This window comes from Uloborus diversus, chromosome 5, assembly GCF_026930045.1.
Source record: "Uloborus diversus isolate 005 chromosome 5, Udiv.v.3.1, whole genome shotgun sequence".
Taxonomy (NCBI): domain Eukaryota; kingdom Metazoa; phylum Arthropoda; class Arachnida; order Araneae; family Uloboridae; genus Uloborus; species Uloborus diversus.
Genome location: NC_072735.1, coordinates 72829541 through 72856440, shown reverse-complemented (window position 1 = coordinate 72856440; position 26900 = coordinate 72829541). Strand labels below are relative to the sequence as shown.

At 33.3% G+C, this 26900-nt stretch overlaps 1 protein-coding gene across 1 annotated transcript in view; it reads left to right on the top strand.

The window, feature by feature from the left end:
- Positions 1 to 26900, top strand: part of LOC129222693 (cytochrome P450 4V2-like) — a 108244-nt gene that overhangs the window by 34616 nt on the left and 46728 nt on the right. Inside the window, exons 6-7 of the mRNA XM_054857225.1 lie at positions 2943 to 3012; positions 5203 to 5329. Coding sequence (XP_054713200.1) covers positions 2943 to 3012; positions 5203 to 5329 — 197 coding nt within the window. The remainder of the gene's footprint in view (positions 1 to 2942; positions 3013 to 5202; positions 5330 to 26900) is intronic.

The following is a 26900-nucleotide window of genomic DNA, read 5'->3' as shown; positions in this document are numbered from 1 at the left end:
GTGTGGGCGAAGCGCTGTAACCGTTCTTTCAATTGCAAAATGTATGATAAATAGCATACATAAATTCGTTGAAAATATTATTGATTTGTTTGCCTCAAAAATCGATTAATTAATTGATTTTTTTTAAATATATACATTAAAGAGTAGCTTGTGTAACGTCGCATTTACATATTTAATTTTCGAAATTTGTGAACCTCCATTTTAATGACCACCTCTTGAATGCATTGAGGGATAAAACTTTATGCATTACATCTAAGAATGTATGAGGGTTACCTCTATCGGCTGCTGACATGTGTGCATGAAAGTCAAACGATATAAGTAAACATGAAAGATACGACGCCTCTTTATTTATCGACACTAGAAACAAAGCACGTTGCGACATTTGTCATACCGCTTGATAAACTTTAAAAAGCCCTCCATGAAGACATCAAGGATTTGTATACGGACGAAACGTTGTTGCCCGGCTATGGACGACATAGCATGGGACACAGCGGTCCGGCCTTCTCAGATCTGGCGGTCTGATATTGGATATTAATGCGAGACCACACCCGGCAACGGCAACGCAAAACCACATTGCTGCCCTGGGTTGGGAACGCCTACACCATTCGCCACATTGTCCTGATCTCACACCAAGTGACTCGGTGGAAGACGCTTTGGAAACATAGCTGAAGTCCCACGAGTTCTTAAACGCTTCTTCCGTATGCAAAGCCCAGAATTTTTAATTTTTGAAGCTTTTCAAGCAGTATCATAAATGTCTAAACGTGTTTGGTACTTATGTGTAAAAAGTAAGTTATGGCTTATTTTCAATGTCTCAATCTATTTTGTCTTTCATGCGCGACTTTGACCACAGCAACGGGGTAAACTTATTTCCCGTCTCCACCTCGCAGAACCAAGTTTGAGAACAAATTGAAAGAAAAAAGTCAAACTGCCACTCACAAACAAATTGTAAATTGATCTAAAGAGAAAAACATAACATTCATTCTTTAAACAGCATTAATACAGTCAGAATACTACTTACAAATATAATTTTTGACATTGGCCCTGACAGGTTTAGATAAAAACGTATGTAAACCTAAATAAATTGCAATGGGGTTGTTTTCTTCGGTCAAAAGTACTACTTTCCGTGACTAATATTGATAGAATAAGCAAAAAAAAAGAAAAAAAACATGGAGCGAGAAAAAAGCTTTCATGTTTCCAACGCTTAATGTTTAATTAATTCTTTTAAATGTCCGATTTTGAAAATAAGGCGTGGTCTTTATGACGTCAAAAATAATGTATTTTGGCGCATCTGTCTGCCGCGTTTCCACGTTATGATAATCAAGAAGCGAATTAAATATTGCTCTCTACGCTTGCTGTCAACCATATCGTTGCCAACACATGTGAGCAAAGAAGCTAATTAAATATTTTTCCTCTGTGAATGGCATCAGTGAATGGCATTTCATCATTTGTGATGTCATCGGCAGAAGCGAAAACAATGAAAGTGCACCTAATACAGTAATTTTTAAAAATTATTAAACTTAGTCAATTTAATTAAAAAATGATCAGATCATATGTTTTTAAACATGCTCTTTCAGAAAAAAAATACTTTTACAATTTTGGGAACGACCCTTTTATAAATCAAATGGATCTTGAGTTAGTAATAATTCCTACTTCTCATAAAATAACATTGGAATACATAATAGTGCTATCAAACATGCATCATGCATGGTGTTTTATACTAAAATTATAACTTTGCATCGACTTCAAAATGATGCTAAGATATAGTATATTCAGCTTTTGTATAAGGTTCTTTACCTTCAGCTCTGCTGTGACTACTCCAGACTGACGAGCCCAACCCGTGTTCGAAACTGAAGCCTATGGATGCAGTAACTGAACTGCTCGGTATTTGCTTACAGTATCAATAGTGTTTAAAGATTTTTCTTCACCATTTGGAACAGGTTACAATTACTGTAAAAATAGTAGATTGATTTCTCTACTTAGATTCTATTTTAAATTCGGTTCTTTTTTAAAAGTAATAATAATCTTCTTTATCTTTACTAATAATAAAGCTCAAAGTCTCTCTGTCTGGAGGATGTCTGGATGTCTGGATCTCTGTGACGCGCATAGCACCTAGACCATTCGGCTGGTTTTCATGAAATTTGGCACAAGATTAGTTTCTAGCATGGGAGTGTGCACCTCGACACGATTTTTTGAAAATTCGATTTTGTTCTTTTTCTATTTCAATTTTAAGAACATTTTCCGGAGCAAAACTATCATAAGATGGACGAGTAAATTACGAAATTATCGTGGAATGGGAGAGCGAATGAACATAGCCAATTGGTGAGAAATTCATCATCCATTATTTGTAAATATACAGGCGAACCGAATGACCTTTTAATTTTCAACTACGGGCAAAGCCGTGCGGGTACCGCTAGTTACTAATAATAAATCTCAAAGTCTCTCTGTCAGGATGTCTGGATCTCGGTGTCGCGCATAGCGCCTAGACCGTTCGGCCGATTTGCATGAAATTAGGCACAAAGTTAGTTTGTAGTATGGGGGTGTGCACCTCGAAGTGATTTTTCAAAAATTCGATTTTGTTCATTTTCTATTTCAATTTTAAGAGTATTTTCCGGAGCAAAATTATCATAAGATGGACGAGTAAATTACGAAATTATCATGACGTGGAATGGGAGAGCGAATGAACATAGCCAATTGGTGAGAAATTCATCATCCATTATTTGTAAATATACAGGCGAACCAAATGACCCTTTAATTTTTTACTACGGGCAAAGCCGTGCGGATAGCACTAGTAATGTAATAAAAGTAGTAAATATAAATACTAGTGAGCAAGCTTTACAGTTTGCTTAAGAAATTTTATGCAAAAACATAAAACAAAGAGGATTTAATTATGTTTAAAAATGTGTTGAAAGCAGATTGGTTTTATTTTCGTTTTTCTTTTCCAGAAACAGCAATGGGCGTGAACATCAACTCTCAGAGTGGAGGATGCGGAGATTATGTTCAAGCAATTCACGAGTATGTTATGTTCCCGTTTATTTATTTAACTAGAAAATCGCCCGTCAAGGTATGACGGATGAAAATTGCTTCTACATTTGAACGAAGCAATTGTCTGTTTTGTGATAGTTTGATAGTTGAAATTTTAATCCTAACTCTAGTGAATGAACCCTGAACCCAAAACTCCAGCCTTCATTGTTGACCATTTTTACGTTTCTTCATTTTCCTAAAATGACAGTCTTACCAGTACCGGATACAGTTCAGCCTTGTCAAAATAAAGCATTTCCCTGCATGTCAAACATTACCAAAAAATACTATCAAATTATCATGTAGTGGAGCGAGTTTCTTTGTTGATGCCTTCAGAAGCGTTACTCGATCATTCGCTATCATATATATGAAGATTACAGATAAAAATTTATTTTCAAAGCATGTTTTGAACAGTACAAAAAAACTGAGAGCTAATGAGAAAATTTGAAGCGCACGAAAATCCTGAATCAAAAGATGGACTTGCTGCGAAAGAACTTTATTGGAAAGTATTTGACATACATTGTGCACAAAAGAATTTAATTTCGTTGGTCTGAAAAAAATTTTACGCAGCACAGAACCAGAACATTAGCTCCTTATGAGAAAATCTGAAGTATGTATAATTTCCGATCTAATGGCAAATTTGATTCAAACAAATATTTACGTAGAAAGTGTCAGCAGAGAATGTCACCACAGGTTAAAAATGGGGTGGTTCTGTGGAAACTTCGCCAAACATTGACAAGCTGACACTGGATTTGAAATCTGATTTCTTGGCGAGAAATATCGCCGTACGGTTACCAAACTAATACTTATAAGATCTTTCAAAGGTATTCTTGACTATTCGCGCAGCTTCTTTACTTGTGACCAAGAAACGCAAGATAGCGGTTTCGCTGTATTTTTTTATTTGCCTTTGTTGTATGCTTCAACGTCACACGAAACAGCGGTTGGGTTGAAATAGTTTATATAAATAATGATTCATTTATTTGAGATAATACACAATCGTTTCAACTCGTGATTTCTTGTAACACTAAAATATACAAAATATACACTACGATTTCTCTCCATTTTTTTTCCTCTCTAGAATTCCAGCAGAAGAGTACCGGAGTCGAACGAACAGACTTTTGAAGTGAAACTTTTTATGCGAGGGTTTTGAGAATTTGATCCTCAACCTTTTTGTGCGACGGAAGTGACGTAACGGTCTTTAATTGTTGCTAAGAACAATGAAAAATAATAGTAATAATAAAGTTAGTTTTGTTAACACATTTAACAAATTAATTTCAAGACTGAACCTAAGCAAGCATATATTTGTGGATTTTGTTCAATTTAAAATTTTTAAGTGCAAGGTTTTCGAAGTTTTCTTTAATTCAAGTCAAGACATCTGTTTAGCAGTGTAATCTACAATGTTTAAGTTCAGCCGTGAAATTAGTTTTTTAACTTTTACTACGAAATTTAACTCTGTAATTATTATTTTTTTTCATTATTTTTGGCAACAAATAAAAAGCGGGTTTCGAATAATGCTTGGTTTTCTCTTTGTTTATTATCTATTTTTTTTCATTAAAATATACAATTCTGGTGTGAATATGCCTACGCCAGGCACAGAAAGAACAAAAGCGTGGAATGAGAGGAAACGTGCGGGTGAAGTGAATTTAGAATGTAAAAAAAAAAGAAAAGGTAAAAGTTTTACTTCTATCCTGTGTCTTTACGACACACATTAATTTTAGTATGTAATAAGCTACTGATGTTCAAAGTTGTCTCTCTTCTAACGCTTTTAATAGATAAACCAAATTATTTTAATCAATAAATGATTAATAATAAGAGAACTTAAAACATTCTGCGCTGCAGGAGATTTTTTTAAAAAATAATAAAAATAAATAAATGGATCAAAGAAATGTTTTCAAAAATGGAAAAATGGGATACCACTATATCACATTAAAAGAGGGCGCATAAATAGAACTGTCTGCAAATTTTAAAAACAGGCTGAAATCAAAGAAGATATTTTTCTCTTCGTTTTGGGAAAACAAATTTCAAAAGTGTCCAACCGAACTTGAGAAAATTAAAGCAATCGATTTTATTGAGAAGTATGCAACATAGCGTGGATTTTATTCATTGGTAAGAGTTAGAGACCAGTTGAAAAAAAAAAATTCTCAAGTTTAAAATCCAAAAAAAAAATACTTTTTGTATTTCCAGGATTGGAGAACTAATTTTGTATCGGATACTGAGGCCCTGGCTTTGGAGTGATAGAACGTTCTACTGGTTTCCAGCAGGTCGCAAGTTTAGATCAAATCTTCAAAAAGTCCATGGATTTACTAGACAGGTATTTCAATGAACTTTTTTACTTCATTTATTTGTCCTTTAGTTCTATAAAATCTAATATATTTATACTATTGTAATTTAAAATTAACATTAATCCACCGTGAGTTACACAACGGCAGATGTATGAGCCGTTACAGCGTTCACAAAAGGGAAACATCCAAGGTGGATTTTTTCAGTGTGATCAAAATGTTAAATTGGGCTTTTGGGGAAACTGCCTATAGATGAATGTTTGTTGAAAGAGATTTCGGAAAATATTGTGGGAATCGTGCAATCGCGCGTTCAATTTACAACTTGGTTGCGACATTAAAAATTGAACATTCAATACAATAAGTGAAAAATAAAAGTTTTTTTTTTTTTTACTTATCTCGAAATTGTCTAGCAGTGCTAGACAGTCCCCATAAATCTAAATATCTCTAAAAAGTCCAGGAAAAGGTATGGGTTGCAAAGAACCTTATCCTTTACAAATCCCAAGCAAGTCAAGATGTGAGCAAGTGAAGCCTCAGCAGCAGAATACCAGTGGCATTCCAAAAAGATCTTGAGACCCCACACAAGACCGGAGGGTTCTCGTATGTCCACTCAAAAATCTGGAGTAGGCGGTTTCCGGTTAGGTGGGATCTACGTTTGAGTTTGAAAGATTCACCCGGACATTTTGCAAAGTGCCATGAGTGGGTGGGAGGAATACAAAATCAAAGCAAGGTTTGTACAGTTTAAATTCAAAGGAACACTGAAGATCATCGGTGCCCAACCATATTTTATCCGAGGGCCGCACCTCATATTAAAATAACGTTTCTGTGCGATTTTTTTTTTTTTTTTTTTTTTTTGTGCCGTACATGAAAATTTTAATCAGATCGGGACTTTAATGACGAAACTATTCATAAAACGAGAGCCAGGTAGTATCTTTCAAGTGACGACAGGGGCATTCTGATGGGAGGTCACTGTGACCTCCCAAAAATTTCCTTGTTCGGGAAGTTTTGTCCAACTGTTCGGCAAAATTATCCTTACTTGGTTTATTTTGACTTCGCTTAAAGAAGAAATTCCTAGTTATTTCATAAGTTTTTGGGTTACTTTCTACATGAGACTTTTTTATGCGGTCCCTATCCACCACATTTTTTTCTTTTTAACTGTGTTTTTATAACTCCTCATGAAGTTCTGTGCGATTTTTTTTTCTGCGGTCCCTATCCACTGCACAAAAACAGGTTTGGGTGTACTTCTTTTTTACTCCAGATAATGTGGGATAGCATTGAAATTGAAGGTAAATTACAAACCAAAAATGGGGATGTTTCCTTCAAAAAAAGTACTACTTTTAGTCACTGAAATTAGAAGAATAATCAAAAAAATAACATGGACCCGAAAATTTATTTTCCCAACATTTTATTTATAATTAACATTTTTAAATGTCTGATTTTTAAACCAAAATTTTTCTTCATGTGCATGTGAGCCATAAGGGCTATCACGGAAATTGGACCCTTCTTCCTTCGGGCAGATGCAGATAAAACGACCGGTAGTACAAGTTGCTTTTGCAAACCTTTCTTCCAAGAAAGCAGTTCGTTTTCTATATCGTACCCAACCCGACATTCAAAATGTTGTGGTCGATTTCGAACTTTTTCAAAAGTTGTCTCTAATTAAATACTTGATTTTAAATCTTTAGAAACATTTCAAAAAGAGATTTATTATTTTTTTAATTACAGGAATTAGTTCTGTACCGTGTTTAGAACCGCAGGCAGAGTCGAATTTAGCTCCACGTCGCCCGTAGGCAGATTTGAAATCTACCGCCCCCCACTCCTCAAAAAAATAGTTCAAAATCTCCGTGATTTAAAAAAAAACGCAAAAAAAATATTCCCGAACTGTCAGGCGTATGAAGACCGCCCCCCACCCCTCAAAAAAACAGTTCAAAATTTTCGTGATTTAAAAAAAAACGCAAAAAAAGTATTCCCGAACTGTCAAGCGTATGAAGAAATGATGGCATTTTATATTCAGGGGTGTTCCGATGGGAGGTTACTGTGGTATCCGATGGGAGGTAACTCTCAAAAAAGTCCTTATTTGGAAAATTTGGAGACAAATTGCAACATTGAGATTATTTTTCCTTTTTTAAATGTTTTAAAATTGTTTTTAATTTTGCTTAACGTCCCTTCCGATTAGGAGCTATGAATGTATGATATTCGTGCATGCTCGTATTGTCGCGCTCGCCTCATTCTCGGCAAAAATTGTTTTCATAAAGGAATCAACAATTTAAATAATTTCCTCTGTGTTATTACGTTCACTCATTTTACGTTTCTTACCACTCCTCATTGCTCGATGGTATTTCACTTGTAAATTGTCACTGGATTACATTCCAAAAAGTCCAAAGAGTCTGCTTTTGAAGACAGCCCATTTGAAAAATATATATTACTTTTTAAAAACTTTTGAAGACTGCTTTTTGTTCATCGGATTTTAACTAAGAGCACATTTCCTTCATTTAAAATCATTCAGCCTTTTTCTCTTGTCACTCATTTTCATTTCCCGCCCTATTAACAGAAAGTTTTTAATATTAATAATGTAGAAGAGAAAATACACGTCAATCACTGAAGAAACCATAATTGAATAAACTTTACTGTGGCACTAAAAGTCATAGTCAAACTCCAATCTTGTTGCAACTTCTGGCTTAATGCAATGACAATTGGTTTTCTTCAATCGACGCCGCTTTTCGTCTTCACGCTTATGGTTGATTCTCCAAAAACCTGATATTTTCCAATCACATTTAAAAAATAACTAAAAATGCTGAAAAAAATCACTTACTCTTTGCTAGGAACTTATTAAGAGAAAAATAGAGGGAACTCACTTTAACTATGTGACACCTTCAAAAGAGGGGTCAAATTTTCATACAGCAAGAGACTGACAAGCAGCACCAGGAGAGTTACAAAATGAATTTCTTCATTGGTTATCTAAAATGTAACTTAGTAAGAAAAAATTACTGAAGCCTTAATCATAAAGTATGGTTATTAAATGATAAAACAAAATTTATTGCAAATCTCCCTTAACGGACGCCCCCAATTTCTTCGAGTGCAAGTCCCACATAGGTTTTTCCATATTATTCACTCTGAATAGCTTACACTTCGAATAAGGGACATTCATTTCAACGAAAAAAAGATTTATTGCTACATTAAAACTTTCTTTAAGTTAGTCGTACACAGTATGATAAAATTTACAAAAAGAAAAGTTACTTTCTCATTACCTGCGAATTGTTTTATGGTTCAGGAAATACAAACGTAAAAAAACAAAAAGGGAATCAGAAATATTAATAACATATATTTTACTTTTAATTTAAAGCAACTACGAAATTTATAGCAGGGATGTGCTAGCTGAAACCCACTTTTGGAGCAATCTCAGGCGCAGGAGAATAGTGACTTTGGAGCAGCTTGGCTCAGGAAAATAGTGAACTTGGGGCAGTTTGGCTCACCAAGAAGTTTGTTTTGCGGAAACTTGGAGCACGAAAATAGTGTAATTGGAGCGGCAAAAAGTATGTTTTGAAGTAAGGAACTACTACGCACACACATTATATACAGGGTGGTTATAAAATAATGTGAGGTGTTCGGAGCCCTCTAGCGAGTGAAGTAGTGGACGAAACATTGCCAAATTTCATGGGCATACACAGTAGATCATGGGATTTCGATTTCTGAAATAAAAAAAAATTAGTACCAAAAATCGTCACCAGGGGAAAGTTTAGCGTTGAAAAGGTGTATTACTGTGACTATTGAAGGATTAAAGGCTAACTGATAAAATATGCATCAATTTTATTCACAAAATATGATTTTTACCAACAAGTGTGAGGTTCAATATGACCAGCATCGAGATTTTCCAGGTACTGCATACAGTGCACAATATTTTCCACACCTCTGAAGGGGGGGGGGGGTAATTTCGCCTATCTGTAACATTTTTATAGTGTTGAAAGTTGAGATATTGGGAACATGTCGCAGATATACAACACCGTTACGAAATCCCCATGGTTAAAAATCACAAGGTGAAGGATTGAGCGACAACGGTCTCCTTACCGTAGGAAATGTATAAGTAATAAAACTGCTATCAAAGAAATGTTGCCGCCATACTCTCAGTACCTAACCACCCCTAGCCCAACATGGGGTAGTGCACCATCTTACATGAATATTATTCAGAAAAAATCCTTGCTGCCGCGGGGAAATTTCTTCCTGACGACTTTTGGCAAAATTCTTCTCTTGTTACAAATTGAAATTTCTTGTTGGTTTTATTGAACTTCATTTGTAAGCAACGATTATTTGTAGTAAAGAAACTTGATGTGTGCTTTTAATTGGCATTCTGTGGCATTTAATTCTTCAGGATTAGCAAGTAATATAGTTTTGCAGAGCCAAAATTCCCCCTTGTGGTGACTTTTGGTACTATTTTATTTTTTTTTAATTATAGAAATCAAAATCCCATGGTCTGCTATGTACGCCCATGAAATTTGGCGATATTTCGTCCAATACTTCACTTGCTAGAGGGCTCTGAATACCTCACGTTATTTTATAACCACCCTGTATATTAGGGATATGCCGACCAAAACTCGCTTTTGGTCGGCAGCAAAATCTTGGGAGCAGAAAAATGTTGAGTTTGGAGCAGCAAAATGGTGAATTTGGAGCAGTCTGGAGCAGTGAAATTGCAAATTTGGTGCAGCTTGAGGCAGCAAAAATTTAAATTTTGCATCATAGCAACTATGTATATTTCAAACACAGAAACTTGTGTGACATGATAAAATAATAAAAAAGGAGATTAAGGATGCAAAAACACAATAACTGCAGCTACAAATTGATGCTCTCTTAGCTACTTTTTTTTTTTTGGTATGTTTAAGTTATTCACTTATATTTGACCGTATTGTTTTTTCTTTCCTTGGCATATATGTTTATATACTGAACTACTTGATTAACAAATCTGAAGACCAAGCAAAGGCTACATTAAAACTTTTTATTTTTAAGTGTTCGATATGTAATCACAAAATTATTCATGAAATTACAATGAAAAAAAAATGATTTTGAGAAATGTCACAAAAAAGGAAATGAAATGTTTGCATATTCCTTACCAGAGCATTAGAATTCCCAGATTTTTGTTATCTTAAGGTTAATCCCAACCAAACCTAGAGATCATTTTTCTGTCCTAAAATAGTAAGAAACCTAAGATTAAAAACTGGTGAACAATATTAATTGTTACAGACGGCATTCGCTTAGATCAATTTGGATGCTACTGGATCGACATTTTCGAGTGGGTGTGGCAAGAAGACGAATTTACAAATCCTCATATACTGAAAACAAAAGATAACAAAGGTTGAAAATAATGATCAGTGCAAAAAATTTTTTGTCAAAAGAACAGAATGACATAAAAAATTAAAACGATCTTGCTTTCAAAAGCGGCTGAGATCGGATTTTGAAATGCGCAAAAAATTGGGACAAAGTCAAAAAATCGTTAAAACATGTTCAAATGCATGAACTTGATGATATTCATCCAAAACTGCCAAATATGCTAAAGGAACTGCAACATTAAATGCAAAATTTCAGTTTCGGCGTAAGTTTGTTCGATTTTGGCGCAAAAAAGTCCATTTTCGCGATCGTTTGGAGCAGTTTGGCACAATTGGCGCAGCTGGCCCTGTAATAGCAACTTCACTAATCTATTCGAGCAACATTTAGATAAACAAATGTCTAACCAATCAATCTCTTTTGGAACGATTCGTCTGAACAAAACAAAAATTAAATAATTAGAATTCGGAACTCCAGCGCTCGAATACGCTACCTTGCGGTGATTAACAAAACTGCCGATGGAACTAAAACATTGCCACGTTGCGTTCCACGTGTGTCTGTTGACGTAAACACATTTGTTCTGAGTTTGTTCTGAGTATTTATTAACGCAATCGATGTGTCTTAGTTTGCTTTCAGCTACAGAAATTAATTCGTCCCTTAGTAGTATTCTCGAGCTTCTCAAAATAATGTTAGTTTTCCTTATTTCTTTCAAAAAAGTATTAAATGGTGGAAGCGTAAACAAGAAAACTCTAGATTAACAAAATTGGATAACGTTATACCAGGTAAAATTTTTTATTGTTTTGTATGAATTTGTAAGAATATGAGTTTTTTTTAATCTTAAATTAATTTAACTAATCATATTTTACAGCAGCATTTAGTTGGAATGGACAGTATGCAAAATATTTTCTTGAATTTATTATCGTAGAACAAAATGAAAAATGTTTAACCGAGAAAGAATTTACTTTATTCCTTTTATTCTCAGCTGAAAGATTTCGCCAAATGTGTTTAGGGTTATAGTTTTAGTATTGTGCGAGCAAAGTAGCCTTGGCGAGATTTCGCGTTTTTAGTTAAACCATTTTTAATTTTTATCATGAGAAGAATAAAATGATGGTAAGATTACAGAATTCGATAAGTAAAAAGAAATAATGGTCAATCAACTGAAAAGAAAACTACCACCATATATAAACTGTGAGTACACATTTTATTTATTTTGTTCTGAGTGAATTTGAATAAATATCAGTTTTTCAATTCGATGAAAAAAAAAAAAAAAAAACGAACTTAACAACATTGACTGGACACTTTTCCTTAACCTAATTCCACATAAATGATTTAAATAACCTTTGTTACTACAGTATCCTACTGAAATAGACAGTATGCAAATAAATTTTCTTGAAAATATTTATCGCAGAAAAGATTGAAAAATCCAGAAAGAACGTTAAGAATTTGAACAATAAAAAATAAAAGTTCGCCAAAAATCTGTTTATAGGGTTATGGTTTTAAAATTGTGTGAAAGAATAATGTATCTTGACAAGATTTCGCATATCAGGTAAATCATTTCCATGACGAATGAATTAAATGCATGATTTCTTTGGATATCCAATCATATAGTCATAGAAATAAATTATCTAGTGTTAAACGTTACTCTTGACAGTCTGCCACGTATGTGCACTATGTGACAAAAATGTCAACAAATGCCGGAAATGTCACGAAACTGAACTTAATATGTACTAATGTATAGAAAAAACGGTACAAAATGAAAATGCCGTTCGAAGCGAACCAAAAAGTTATGAATTCCGAATTCAACATCGTGAAAATGGCTGCTTCAGAACAACTTACTGTGTGTTCTGCATTAATTGTTTACTTTCGTAATACTTTTTGGTTTCTAATCACTTTCTATATGGGTCAGAATAACCAAAAGACTTTGAAAAATCTTTTCAAATGAATAAAGCGAAAAAATCATACATACGAACAAAAATCACAACACTTTTAGCATTTTCTTCGTTACCACATGCGTTTGTTTTAGTTTTTAAGTCAGCCATTTGACAGTGACTGCAGTGCCCCCTGTAGTTCGTTGGAGTTGCGAATCATTCCACTGATACATTTTTTATTTATCGTTTGCAAAAAAATTAACTTTCTTTTCTTTCAATTCGCAACTCAAGCGCTCGAATACGCTGCCTTGCGAAGATTTACAAAACTGCCGACAAAACTAAAACATTGCGTTCCATTAGTTCATTTTGGGCAAAACAAATAGTTTGTTATGTGTATTTTTTTTTTTTTTTTATTTGCGTAATTCATCATTTGGAATCGTCATTCGCAACAGCGTAACATCAAAAATATCTCATATAAACTGTGAGTACACATTTTATTTATCTTGTTCTGAGTGAATTTGAAAAAATATCAGTTTTTCAATTCGATGAAAAAAAACGAACTTAACAACATTGACTGGACACTTTTCCTTAACCTAATTCCACATAAATGATTTAAATAACCTTTGTTACTACAGTATCCTACTGAAATAGACAGTATGCAAAATAAATTTTCTTGAAAATATTTATCGCAGAACAGATTGAAAAATCCAGAAAGAACGTTAAGAATTTGAACAATAAAAAATAAAAGTTCGCCAAAAATCTGTTTATAGGGTTATGGTTTTAAAATTGTGTGAAAGAATAATGTATCCTGACAAGATTTCGCATATCAGGTAAATCATTTCCATGACGAATGAATTAAATGCATGATGATTTCTTTTGATATCCAATCATATAGCCATAGAAATAAATTATCTAGTGTTAAACGTTACTCTTGACAGTCTGTCACGTATGTGCACTATGTGACAAAAATGTAAACAAATGCCGGAAATGTCACGAAGCTGAACTTAATATGTACTAATGTATAGAAAAAACGGTACAAAATGGAAATGCCGTTCGAAGCGAACCAAAAATTTATGAATTCCGAATTCAACATCGTGAAAATGGCTGCTTCAGAACAACTTACTGTGTGTTCTGCATAATTTTTTACTTTCGTAATACTTTTTGATTTCTAATCTCTTTCTACATGGGTCAGAATAACCAAAAGACTTTGAAAAATCTTTTCAAATGAATAAAGAACAAAAAATCATACATGCGAACAAAAATATCTATCATTTCCTAAGTTTAGAAGCAATTTATATGTTACAGCGTGCGTTTGCTTTAGTTTTTTCATCGGCCATTAGACAGTGGCTGCAGCGCCCCCTATAGTTTGTTGGAGTTGCGAATTAATCTTATTTTCCAACTAATGTATTGGAAATAAATCCTTCTTTTCTATGGGATGCATTATTGTGCGTTCATGAGGAGAAGAGACTTCGGAACTCCTTCCCGAAAGCAAAGCTAAGTTTAGCGCGGGGGTGATCGCTACCGCTTTCAATTGAGACAACCCTAAATTTGGCGGGCATTTAAATTTGTAAAAATGTCTTTGTGTTCTTTCCTTTCGTTTCTAGCTTCGCGTAATTGTCGTCTACGGGGAATCTATACTTTTTAAACTGAAAATTTCAGAACAAAAATATTGTATTTACAAAAAAAAGTAAGGTATTTTGTTTTCCGAATGAAACATTTCTATTAAGGATAGGCTTTCTGAATTTTGAACGATAACCTTTTAAACACTAACGTCCTATATTCGAAATTGCAAGTGCGCTGATGAAAAAAAAAGGGGGGGGGGCAGGAAAACTTCATTGCCACACAGACTGTGGCATTGAAATGCTTAAGGGTTGCGTTCGTTTTGAAGACTTAATATCTCTCTCCCTCTCCCTCTCCCTTTTCTTGAGGGGGGGGGGTGACTCAGTAGCTCTTACGGGTTGTTTCTTTTTGATGCATCTGTATGGATTGTACAAAATTTCAGATCATATAGAGCGGATATACAGTCAGTAGATCTACAGTAGCAGTTATTTTTGAAAAATGATGAAAACATTATTCGAACAAAAGTTGCCCCCTCTCTCCCCCCCCCCCCAAAAAAAAAAACTTGGTTGAACCAAAGGCGGGGACTGGGCAATTGTTCCAGAAAGGATTTACATGTGAGAAATAAAAGTAAATGAGAAAACAATAAAAAATCAATCTGAAATATTTAAAGCAATTGACTATTAAAATCAAGGCTATTTCTCTAAGTATTGCATGAATATTAATGTTTAGAAATATGTAATAATTTGCGATGCGTTATAAAATGTGTATTTGGTTTGAATACTGTTTTAAAATTATAGGTTCATCGTTTGGGTCCGACTTAAGAGATGACGACTACCCCCAGGGCGAGTATTTTCAAGGCGGGGGGAGGGGGAAGGTAACCAACTTCGTTTCTGGGGGGGAGGCAGAAACGAAGTTAGTTATAACACTTCAGTACACAGTAGCCTAACGTAAACACGGATTGTCCACAAAGGACGTTACACTTCACCTTAGCCTCTCCCCTCGTCACATCTCACGCAATGTTCGATGAACATATTGCTATAACGAACGCTTTTATTTGGACCAAAATATGTGAAGTCATATTTCTTATAATCCCCTCCTTCCCCCTTGAGACTAACTGTCCGAAGTTCGTGAACCTCGAACCCTCACTCCCTACCCCTTTCAAGCGTGACATCATTTGTGAACGACTCCTTAGGTTTGCTCTAAGTCACCAAAATCGCAGTAACAATTGTTTTAAGGGAAAAGACCGGTTCCCCCCCCCCCCTCCTTCCTGGAAAGCTCTAGTCACAATTTGTTTATGATCATGTATGTTTTTAATAAAGAATCATATCGCACTCCGGCAAGGAAAGTGACAGAATTCAAAATCTGGGAAAACCGTACCGGATATTGATTTAAAATCTAAATTTAGTGCTTTTTCTCGACACAAAAACCGCAAAGTTAGCTCACCTAAATGGTGCGAGGGGGGGGGGGCGTAGAAACGATTTCATCAATAATGACACATCATTAAAATTTCATAATTTGGAAGAATATTTTTCGAGCTTAAAGTATGCATTATGTATCTATACTTCAAAAACTAATTAATAAACATCACATAATAAGTTGACTGCGCATATTGTAATGTTTGAGACTAAATCACTTAAAATTACTATTGCGTCAAACCTTAATTTTCTCCATTGCTGTTTTTTTTTTTTTTTTTTTTTTTTTTTCTTGTGGTTGAGTCAGTTTCCTTGCCAGTGTGGGATATGTTGAACAACTGAATAGGTTGACTATAGCAACGTTTCTTGATAAAAATAACGCATTTTACATTCAGAGCCAAGGACGGATCCAGAAACTATTCAAGGAGGGGGCGATTGATTTCACACCCTTACCCTTTTATAAATTCGCAAACCTCCGCCCCCCCCCCTTTCCAAACACCATGAAAGATCGTCTCATTTCAGTTATTTTGGGAAGGGGAGGGACTTCCTTTTCTACAAAATTGCGGAGGAGTGTACCAAACCCCATCCCTTACCTTAACGCCATCAAAGGTGTCCCATTAAAGTTTCTCTTTTTTTTTGGAGGGGGGGGACTTCAATTTTCCAAACTTTCCTGAGAAGAGCCCTTGAACCCTATAACCCTATTTAATATCATCTAAAATCTTCTAAAATTGAGTTTTTGGAACTTTGAAATACTTCCTATACAAAGTTCAGATCTCTATCAGTAATGTGTTAAGAATAAGATATGTGCTACACTTTCATTTTCCAGACAGCAAGAGCTTCCTCAAACTATTGAAGATAGGCTAAAACAATTTTCAACTTCAGTATCAAAGACATGTCGTGGAAGAGTTCTGCATCTCGACTCAAGGAAGGGGCGGTCGCCCCATCGCCCCTCCCTTGTGTCCGTCCTTGTTTGGATCTGTATTAGAACACGGGCAACAAACTTTTGCCTATTTTATGATCCCCACACGTAACGCTGTTCCGTAAAAGTACTGGAAGAACTGAATTACTTTTAGAGTAATCGAAAAAACTTGAATAAAAAAAGCATGTATATTTTTTCGTATTTACAAAAATAAATAGGTTAAAACAGTAACATTAAACGTTGTTTCAGGCACTTATTCTGTAGATAACCATATTGGCATGTGAAAAGCTTTAATTTTTGTTTTGTTCCTTTTTTCATTTCTGAAGAATAAAAGCCATATTGGAAAAAAAAAAAAAATAGTACTAAAGTATTGAAATGTGTCACACAGAGAGCAACTTACCTACTGAGGCTTCCAAAATTGTTCGTAGGCTTTAAATGTGTATGGTTAAAAATGAAGTGCCTAGGAATCGAAATAGTAGTTCAATACTTTTTCATACTGTCTCTACATGATTACATCAATTCAACCTTTTTTTTTTTTTACAAAATATTGACTGTTTGAAATGGGCCAAAAATGAGGTGACAGAGAAATATTTTCAGAAAAATTCGAAATTAAAGTTATCGTCTGTCGTTTTCTTTCTTTCTTTTTTTTTTTTTTTTTTTTTTTTTTCAATGCGGTGATAGTTAAAAAATCTTTTGGCATTAATTTTTGCTTGTTCACTTTACAAATCTACGTATTATTTTAAAAATGACTCGTATTCGCAAAGCAACAACAAACACAATTCGAAAACGCATTAATTCTTCATTATATTCGAAGTAAAACAGTTCGAAATATTGCAAAAGTAGTTCATTTATCCCTAAGCACTGTGTAATATTTAATAAACGCTTTAAAGAAGAAAATCGGATTGAAAATAAGGTGAGAAATGGTTGACCAGCAAAGTTAACAATATGCGATTAGAGGTTTATAATTAGAATATCTATGAAAAACCCACGTTTGAGAGCTGTGAAAGTTTCAGCAGAATAGAAGGAAAAAATTTCCTTCCAATTTCACCTGCAACTGTTCACCGTGTTTTCAGAAAATGTTTACTTAGCGTGAAAGACAGAAAGTTTAGGATTTCCTTCGCAAAATCAATGATAAATTAACCCGAAACGTATAGAAATACACTGCAAATCTTAAAATACTTTTAAGTCGAACAATTGTCTTAGTAGCACACCTTTTTTTCGGGAAAGAAGGTGGGAGGTAATTTCTTAGAAAATTATAGAACAATCGTCTTCTTACAGCGCGATAACGATGGCCAATTGCAACCTTTCTCAGTGTTGGTCTGAAGCCTCATCCCCAAACTCAACTAGTGAAAAACGGACAATACCAGTGCTTGAGAAATAATGCTAGGAGAGTGATTTTTTTTAGGACTAGTATGAGTTTTTTTAGGACAGGAGAATGACATTTTCCATACAATTTGCCTGTTACGTAAGCCCAGGATTATAATTAAGGTAACTGACGTTATTTTTCGATTCTAACAAATTAGTTCAACTACACACCACACATGAGTAATTATTTTTCTTTTATTTAAAACAGAAATTTTGTCCAGGAGAATGACAGCAAAATTGTTTCATACTCTTTTTTTAACTTCAAAGTTTTAGTAAGAACAGCAGACAAATTCATATGAACTTAATACTCAAGGAATCTAATAAAATGGTGATAATAAACAGTGTTACAGCACAGCAAATCAAAAATTCCTTTTTTTAATCTATAATAAAACTTATTCCTAGGACAGGATAATGACATGAAACCTGGGGACAAAGTTTAAAATGATGTACGTTAATAATTTAAATAATTTCATTTTATTTAAAGAATGCTATTTTACACCTTTAAGTATGCTCAATTTTGTACTACAAATTGAATTTGTGAGATGTTGATATAATTTTTTTAAATAATTTAAGTCCATTTGAAAAACGATTGGGGACACGCCAAAAGTGACTTTCTGGTTATTAAAAAAATTTTGTAGAAAAATCTAAATGAGTTATTGTTTTAATAGGAGTAGAATAACATCAGATAAGTTATTTCTAACTATTAAAAAACGAAAACACTTTCTGAGGTAAACAATTTTTGTGTTAGGCTACTGGGACATAATATTGTTAGAATTTTGGAGAACCACCCTTATGGTTTACACACATCTACTACCATACTTGAAAAATATTTATTTCATTTTTAAAAGATGTGTGAAAGTAAGCATTATTAAATTACAGGAAAAGGATGTTGGTATGGAAAATAAAAGAATGCTAGTATTTCATTTTCAAGAATGATAATAATTTTTTTTTAAAAAAAGTGGTTAAAGCAAAATTTGACGCCCCTGAAAATTTTGCCGCCCTAGGCAGCTGCCTACTCTACCTATCGGGAAATTGGGCCCTGACCGCATGCATAGTGGGTGGAGGGGGGATCACGTCCACGTTCCCTCCCCAGTCCCCACTTCCTGGACACTTAATATTTAGGTGAGGGTTGGAATGATTATTCGTGAGTTATACTGAAATTTGGACGAAAATCATATCAAGAATATAATTTACATTTTTTTCATTTATTTTATCTTATTATCATACCCATAAGAGGCGTGTTGGGGCGGCAGAGAAATACAGGCTATCTGTGAAAAATTTATGGACATTTAATGTTTGGCCGAAACACAAACGAAAATCATTTCGACAGCATCAAAACGATTATTTCCATTTATTTTTCCGTATACCAATTTAGGGAACAACTAGGAGGCTGTAGTTTTCGAGGTATCGTACCCCAAGTTAAGTCCCCAAAATACAGTTTTAAGCTATTTTTCGTCTGGTAAAGGAGGGTTATGATCAGATGCGGATGCAAGGGGATGGGGATAAATATTGTAACGGATTCGGTGCGACTTCCACTTTCTTGAAATGAAGACACAGTTCTTGATACAGGAGCTTTATTTACACTATGTACAGGAGAAATCGTTAACAACTGCTAAATTAATCATCAGCAATTAAGCAAATATCACTCAACACCGTAAACTTAACGGTTACACACGTATTTACTTCCAAATACGAAAACAACACAGCGAAATGCCTCGCTATAAACAGAGCAAATACGCTCTCAGTTCGAAATCTCAATCGAAACTCACTTTTTATCCATCGCTAACGGTTTATATACACACCGAAAAGAAATCTCTCAAATATTCCACACGCTTCTAGAACATAGTAGACCGTTATCAAATTTTATCAATGAACAAAAAAGAAATAGGGGTTCGTATACTTTAGCCATATGAAAAGGGGTTGTATATTCATTACGGGAAACTATTTACAGGTTACGTTATTACAATAATTACTATTTACAGGATTTGTAACAATATGATAGAAATAGAAAAATATCTTGTCCTGGAAGCAGACTGATACATCAGATGAGAGGACAATTTTCTTTTTCTATCATATTTCACATTTGCTAAGTATCTTTTTAAAAGATAAAAAACTATTTCTGACTTATAAGAGTTGTAAAAGAATTACCCCGGGGCAATTATGGGTCACCCCCTTTCTTTAAAGTAATCCATGTCAAAAGCAATTAACTATTCTAAATTATTGTTTCTCAGCACACAGACTTTTTTAATGATGAAAAGTATTAAATAAGACATTATAATTGAAATAATTTATTGTTACTCTTAATAGTAGACTACAATTGGTTATTACTCTTTGCTCTAAGCCCACGATTTCTTGAAGAAATTTCTTTAATATTTGTTTGCTACCTTCATCAATCTTGTTAATATCAACTTCAAGGCTTTTTCTTCACGATTTGAACTAGACTGAATAAATGCATTTATTTAAAATTACTTCTACGAATGTCTCAAGTGGACAAACCAAAATTTCCGACACCTTGTTCCAGAAAATTTATTTCAGCTTTTTCTTTGTCCAAAATTTAAATTAATTTCTCATTGTAGCATATGTCGCTACCATCATACACAACGAAGTATATGGGTCATTCCCTAGAAAATGTAACTTTTGAACGCAAATATTTTTCAATTTCGAAACCTTTCGTTTTTTTTTTTTTTTCATTTTTCCATGAAAGTGTTACGTACTAGAAGCTCCCATAAACAATGGTCCAGCTAAGTTCCAATTGTTTTACTCATAAGTAAAAAAAAAAATGCTTTGTTCACGGAAATAAACAAAATAAACTTTTAATGTTTAAAAATCGAGGCCAATTTAAAATCAAAGTAGTTATTTTTTTAATTGCGCAAACAATGAGCTATTTTAATGATTAGTGGGAATTAGGGTTGAGCATTTTGCTGGCAAAATGGTATATTTGACAGACAGTAGCAAAAACTAGAAAAAAAAAACGGCAAAATTGGCCAGACTTCAAAAAATGTACTAAAAAATAGTATTATTTAGTATGTAATACAACTGAGACTTCAAATCAGAATATTAATTAGAAATTTCATTAATATGAATTTGGTAATTAAAACTTTAAAATGTTTTTTGAGGATAGTCAATTAAAATATGTGAGACATGTGAGCCACACAGTCAATTAAAATGTATGAGAATTGTGTGAACAAACATCACTCTCATTTTTTTTTTTTTTTTTTTACTACACTTGCAAGTGAATCAGACATGCTGAATTCATCCAGCAACCTCCCCTCCCTTTTTCCTCTGCATACAGTACTTAGATCTTTCAAAAAAATACTGAAACTCGCATGTCTGATTAAAAAAAAAAAAAAAAAAAAAGACTGCTAAAATGTGTATATGATAAATGTTGGAAAGGTGTAGCAAAATCATGTAACATTTCTCAAGACTTATTCAACTTAATTGCACATTTTTAAACATACCCCTCAAGTAGTAAAGCAGTAGAACAAATATTCCCTAATTTTTCATTTGTTCACTCAAAATTGCAAAATAGTTTGAGATTAGAAAGGGTTTCAAAACTTGCTTTTTGTTATGCTATGTTGTAAAAACAAAACGTATTTCAAATTAAAAAAATTAAATGCGAACAAATTTAACTATTTTAAGTCATTTTATTAATGGTCATTATTCTGCTATTTATATTCATATTAATCAAAAAATTCATAGTATCGGGGTCCCCGATATTCTGAACACATTTTAGTGGCCCCGGCGAAACTCCATAGACTTAACATAGGGTAACCTCTCAACACCCCAGTATTATGAACGCTATTTTCAATCCCCTTCAATTATCAACTCTCTATATACTGAACATTTTCACAATAGGTACTCGGGTATTCCTATAAATCAAATTGGAAGGACTAAAATACATTCACGATTTTATAAGTGATTGAATAGCATGAATGAATTTTCCTGGATATTAATGCATCACATGAGATCATTCAGCTAAGTATCAAGTTGTATTCAAGACCTTTCAAGTATGATTACCTTTATGCAAAATGCGGCTGATAATCACCCGGAAAAATTTCACTTGGCTGATGGACATAACTTGCAATGAGGATCAACAGATTAAAAATAACTTTTTTTTTTTCAAGTACTGTACCGTTAGCTGTATTGTAATATTGTATTGTTGAACGTTACGTTCAACTTTTTCAACTAAAAAAGAAATGAATAAATGCAAGAGTTGAGATCTTACAGAGTTGAATTAGACATTGCACCTATCCTTTAATCCAAAATCTCTACCTCAGTTATTGGTAAAGCTCACGGAGCACAGAACTGAACATAGTCTACTAACGCAATAGAATATACTTACTCCCTCTATAATCAGACCCCGAAGTGGTTTTTTGAGGGGAAAAAGTAGGAAATAAGGAATCAAAAATTAAAAAAGTAGGAAAAGTAGGAAAAAATCGCTTAAGAAAAGTAGGAAAAAATAGGAAGAGATAGGACTACACACACGTCAAGACGACTGACAATCATTAGTATGGAAAATAAACTAGTGGAAACAAAGATAGTAATTACAAAAATATGAAATTAAAATCTAAACAAAGAAACACCTTTCACCAATACAGTAATAAAATTTTTAAGTGTGAAAGAATAAAATGCAATATAGCGATCGCAAATAAATAAATAAATTAATAATAATGATAATAAAACTCCTATTTCGTTCAATAAAACCATTTTTGTTTCAGATTTGTTTTGTCAAAAACGAAAACATTCCTTCAAGAGCATCCATTTATCATTTAAAAATACTATCACTTTCAGCTCCTGTTATCATAAACTATGATACAAAAGCAAAGCAAATATTAAATTAGTTTTAGTCAAAAATAATCAGTAGTTGACATGCATTCTTGCATAATCAGAGGCAGATGTTTGAATTTGAAAAAAAAAAGGAAAACGACTGAAAATACAGAACTAAAATAAATGTGTTCTTAAATATGGGGCATAAAATTTATAACAAAATAATTAAACTAAATAATTAACGAAATAAGTCAACTAAAGGGTTTGTACTATGTTATGTATTTTTAGCATTCAACATACATTTTTGTTTCAGGCACGTCAATTATGGGGGTCAATTTCTCCCCTCCCTGGCTTTGGAAAATTAATGCTTAGCTATACATATTTGTGCGGTTTTTTTTTTTTTTGCAGATAAAATTTGCATTCAGTATACATCCTTCGCTAGCCACCTCCGGGGGGGGGGGGGGGGGTTCGGGGGAGGGAATCAAAGTGATGAGTCAGTTCTAATTTTAATCAAGCAATAAAAACGAATATTGTTTGAATGGTTTGATGATTTTTACCTCCTTGTTCCAAAATTTTTTGGCACGAAAATAAAAGGAAACATCCATGCATGGTAAACATAACATTTTTATCAAAGACAAAGATCAGTTACTAATGTTTCTATGTACATAAAAGGGAAGGCAAATAGTTTATCTCAATCCTCACCTTACAACAAAAACATTCATTCGGAAATTGTTCACGAAATTGAGAGTGAGGGGGGGGAAGCACTTGGCATCAAATGCCTGCATATATCTCTTTCTCCCCCCTCCCTTTAATCAGGCGCAATAAATACAATAACTTACAGTAGATACGCCGCATCGGTATAATTGCCGCACCCAGAAAAGAGTTCAGAGTCTGTCAAAAAAATTTTAAATGCTCAGAAATGTCGCATTGCCAGAAACACAGCACATAAAAATGATACTGGACCATATACCATAATCTGGACCCTTGTACGGTCCCGTGGGTGCTCAGAATAGAGTCACGCTTTTATTTCCATGCGAGAATTTTAATGGAATTAAGATTTTGAATCTCAATTTACGTAAAAGGTTAGTGTTTCAAATTATAGTGTAGTGCTGATAAAGAAAAAGAAAATACAGCCTGTACAAGGCTGTAACGAACGTTTCCGGCCAAGAAGAAAAAACGTTGCACCGACTGTATTAGCGGTGGCATGAACCGTAACATAAATTATTTTTTCTCCATGTCAATTAAATCTAGGTACGGGATACTTCGATGACAGAGTAAACATGGGCTAATTAACTCCTAACTTTTTTTTTTTTTTCAAAAAAAGGAAAAATAATTGTTTATTACATAATATTCGATTTGAAATTAAAGATTTTTAAATGTTCACTTTGTTAATGATATTCGCTGATGGAAGTTAGAGGTTCTTAAAATAAATAAAAAAATTAAAATAAATTTTTTAAAAACCGCCTTCTAAATTTAAACCTTTGAGATAACAAATAGAACTTGCTAAGTCTTTACACCGATTCATAATGCCTCCCGATAACTAGAGTAGATATAAATTTAAACGTACTGATACACTTTGTCAATTCGCAGACATCCCCTTACACAGCTCTCCCGCAAAAGACAAAATCTTCGAAAATAGTGATGCTTCAAAGCTTCCATCACTCGGTCAATTTGTCATAGAAAAGTTTCTTTTTTCAAGTTTTAAATGTGTCAGGAATATTTTGCTAGGACTGGGAGACTGTATAAAAGTTAAATTATGTAATTGTTTGAAAATTTGATTTGACAAAAATTTCATGAATTTTGATTTCTTATGCAATTTACAAAGATTTTTTTTTTTTTCCCAACTGGAACTATATGCTTATCTTCAACGATTCAGAACTTAGTTATTGGTCCACGATTAGGATGGACACCTTCTACACAGACCAAGAATTACCCCACTAAACTGGGGTATGTATCAAAAATTTAAATACTTTTTTTAATTAGTTTGTAGATAAGAAAAGATCAGACCATTTAATATGAAAAAACAGCATCAACAGTTTCTTCAAAGGTGTTTCGCGAACACAAATCTTGAATAAAATAACGATTTTCCTAGACTTTTTTTTTTTTTTTTTTTTGAAACTGCTTTTATAGAAGTGAGAAAACTCATTTACCTTGTTGCATTAATTTTTACCTTAATCAGGGTGGCGACAGGAACTGTGAAAAAAAGTTCCCCGACTTTTCCCCTGATTAAGTTCACCAAATTTCCCTGATTTACGTTACCAATGATAATGGTTTTCTTTCTTGGCTTTACTTGATATCCATTGTATGTTTGTATAAAATGCAGTATTTTAAACGTTTTAAGTTATGTAAAATTGTTGAACTAAAGATATATTTTAAAAAGATGCTACTTTTTTTAAAAATAAAATGGTTAAAAAAAAATCAAGACAATTGGGGGGGGGGATGACCTACAAAACAGTATGCTTTATTTTTATACAATGGAAAGATTATAGAAAATTAAAAAAAAAAAAAAAACTTTACTTCCAGAAACCACTTAGCATAAGAAGTTAAGAATTTATTCTTGAAAATTAACTAATTGACATATTTATGCAAAACAGATGAAACCATTTGACAACCATTCATAGGGAGCTTTTCTCTAATCAAGAACATAGGTTTTAATGAATGAATACAGCATTTTAACAATAAAAAAATAAAGATATTTTCTTAAGTACACAAGTAGATTGCTTTTGTAACAAACAACTTTGAAATGCAAGGGGGAAAAAAAGCAATTAGTTAATTTCAAAATATATAAAAGAAGAATACAACTTGGTTATAAAATTAAAGAATCACTAAAGTCTGAAGAAAAGAAAACCTTTATAATCTGCGGTGACAACAAATAGTATAACGGCAAAAAACAAAGTTTTTTTAATTGAAAGTTCAATTTTAGCAATTAAATTAGAAACGCGAAGAAGTAATAACTTTTAAGCTTTTATAGTATTAATTCAAAAACCAAAGATTTCTTCTTGAAATCGTGATTATAATACGCTAATTACTTCGAGACAATGGAATAAAGGCAACGGAGCTAAGGCATAATTGAAGGCTTCCTCTTTGCCTGTATGTTTGTTTATTTTACGTAGCATTGAAAACATAAAAGGAAATTTCAAGCTAGGTAAAATAAACAACCTAACAGACACAAAAGCAATCTTAGGAAGTTCATCCTGTGGTTAATAAGTAAGATTCAATACTTTGACGTTCAGGAAAAGAGATGCACAAATATGCGGACAGTGTATAATCGCACCTCATTAATTTTCCTCTTTTTTTTTTTCTTTTTGAACAGATAATTGGCGGAAAATGCGTAAGGAATTAAAAGTACTTAATTTTGTAAAGCAAAAAAAAAAGTTTATCTTCAAAAAATCAATTTTCCCTGATTTTTTGTTATTTTTTCAAAATTCCCTGATATTTCCCCGACTTTTCCCTGATTAATAAAGTTCCCTGACTTTTCCCTGATCTCCCTGATCTGTCTCTTCCCTGTTAATATAAGAAAACTCCATGTATAAGGATGACTTAGCATAATTTAGTTTATTTGTAATAACATTTTCGAGTGCATTAATTTCATATTTAAATTCCAAGACATTACCACCAAAGTTTTAGGCTAGGATAAAAATATTGAAGACTTTCCGAAATTGCGATTTATGCAACACTTTAAAAAAATTTTACCCTTGAAAATTCCAGGATTTCTGTATTTTATCGATGTCTTAAAGTCCTTAACTCTTTCGACTAACTTTGCCTTCTAAAATTTATTAACTGAAGACACTGCTCAAAATCAATGATAATTTTTACAAGTCTCTTGAATCAACACTAATGAAAATGACTTAAAATTCGAATTGAAGGAGAGCAGCAAAATTGGTAGTCTACGAGCCCTCAACTACGCATTTAAGACATGAGGGAAAAACTTAAAACGTTAAGTTCTAAAACTGTTAAAGAAAAACGAGAGTACTAAAGTGGATGCACTCCAATCTTGAAATGTGTAACCTGATCTGTACAATGATAAATATACATGTTCTCAAAATTCATGACCACTTGTCAATTTCTATGATTTGAGCATTTTACTAAAAATGACTTTCCTTTAATACGTCTAAATTTATGTCTTTCCCGGTGTGCGGACACCCCTGTATCAGGCATGTGTTTTACGATTGTTTGAATTTTGTTTAAGTAATCATACCACTGCAATTAATTGCTTTAATATTAAAACATGCATTTTCGAGACCAATTTCAAGTACTACTTTTAATGCAATTAATGGAGAGTGCTTTAAAATATGCTGTTACTTCTGAACATATATTAGGTTCCCTCTTGATTTTTTTAGAATCAAGAGGTTCGAGTTGAAACCAATTTAGATACATAGTCAAAATATATCCCCTGCAATGAATA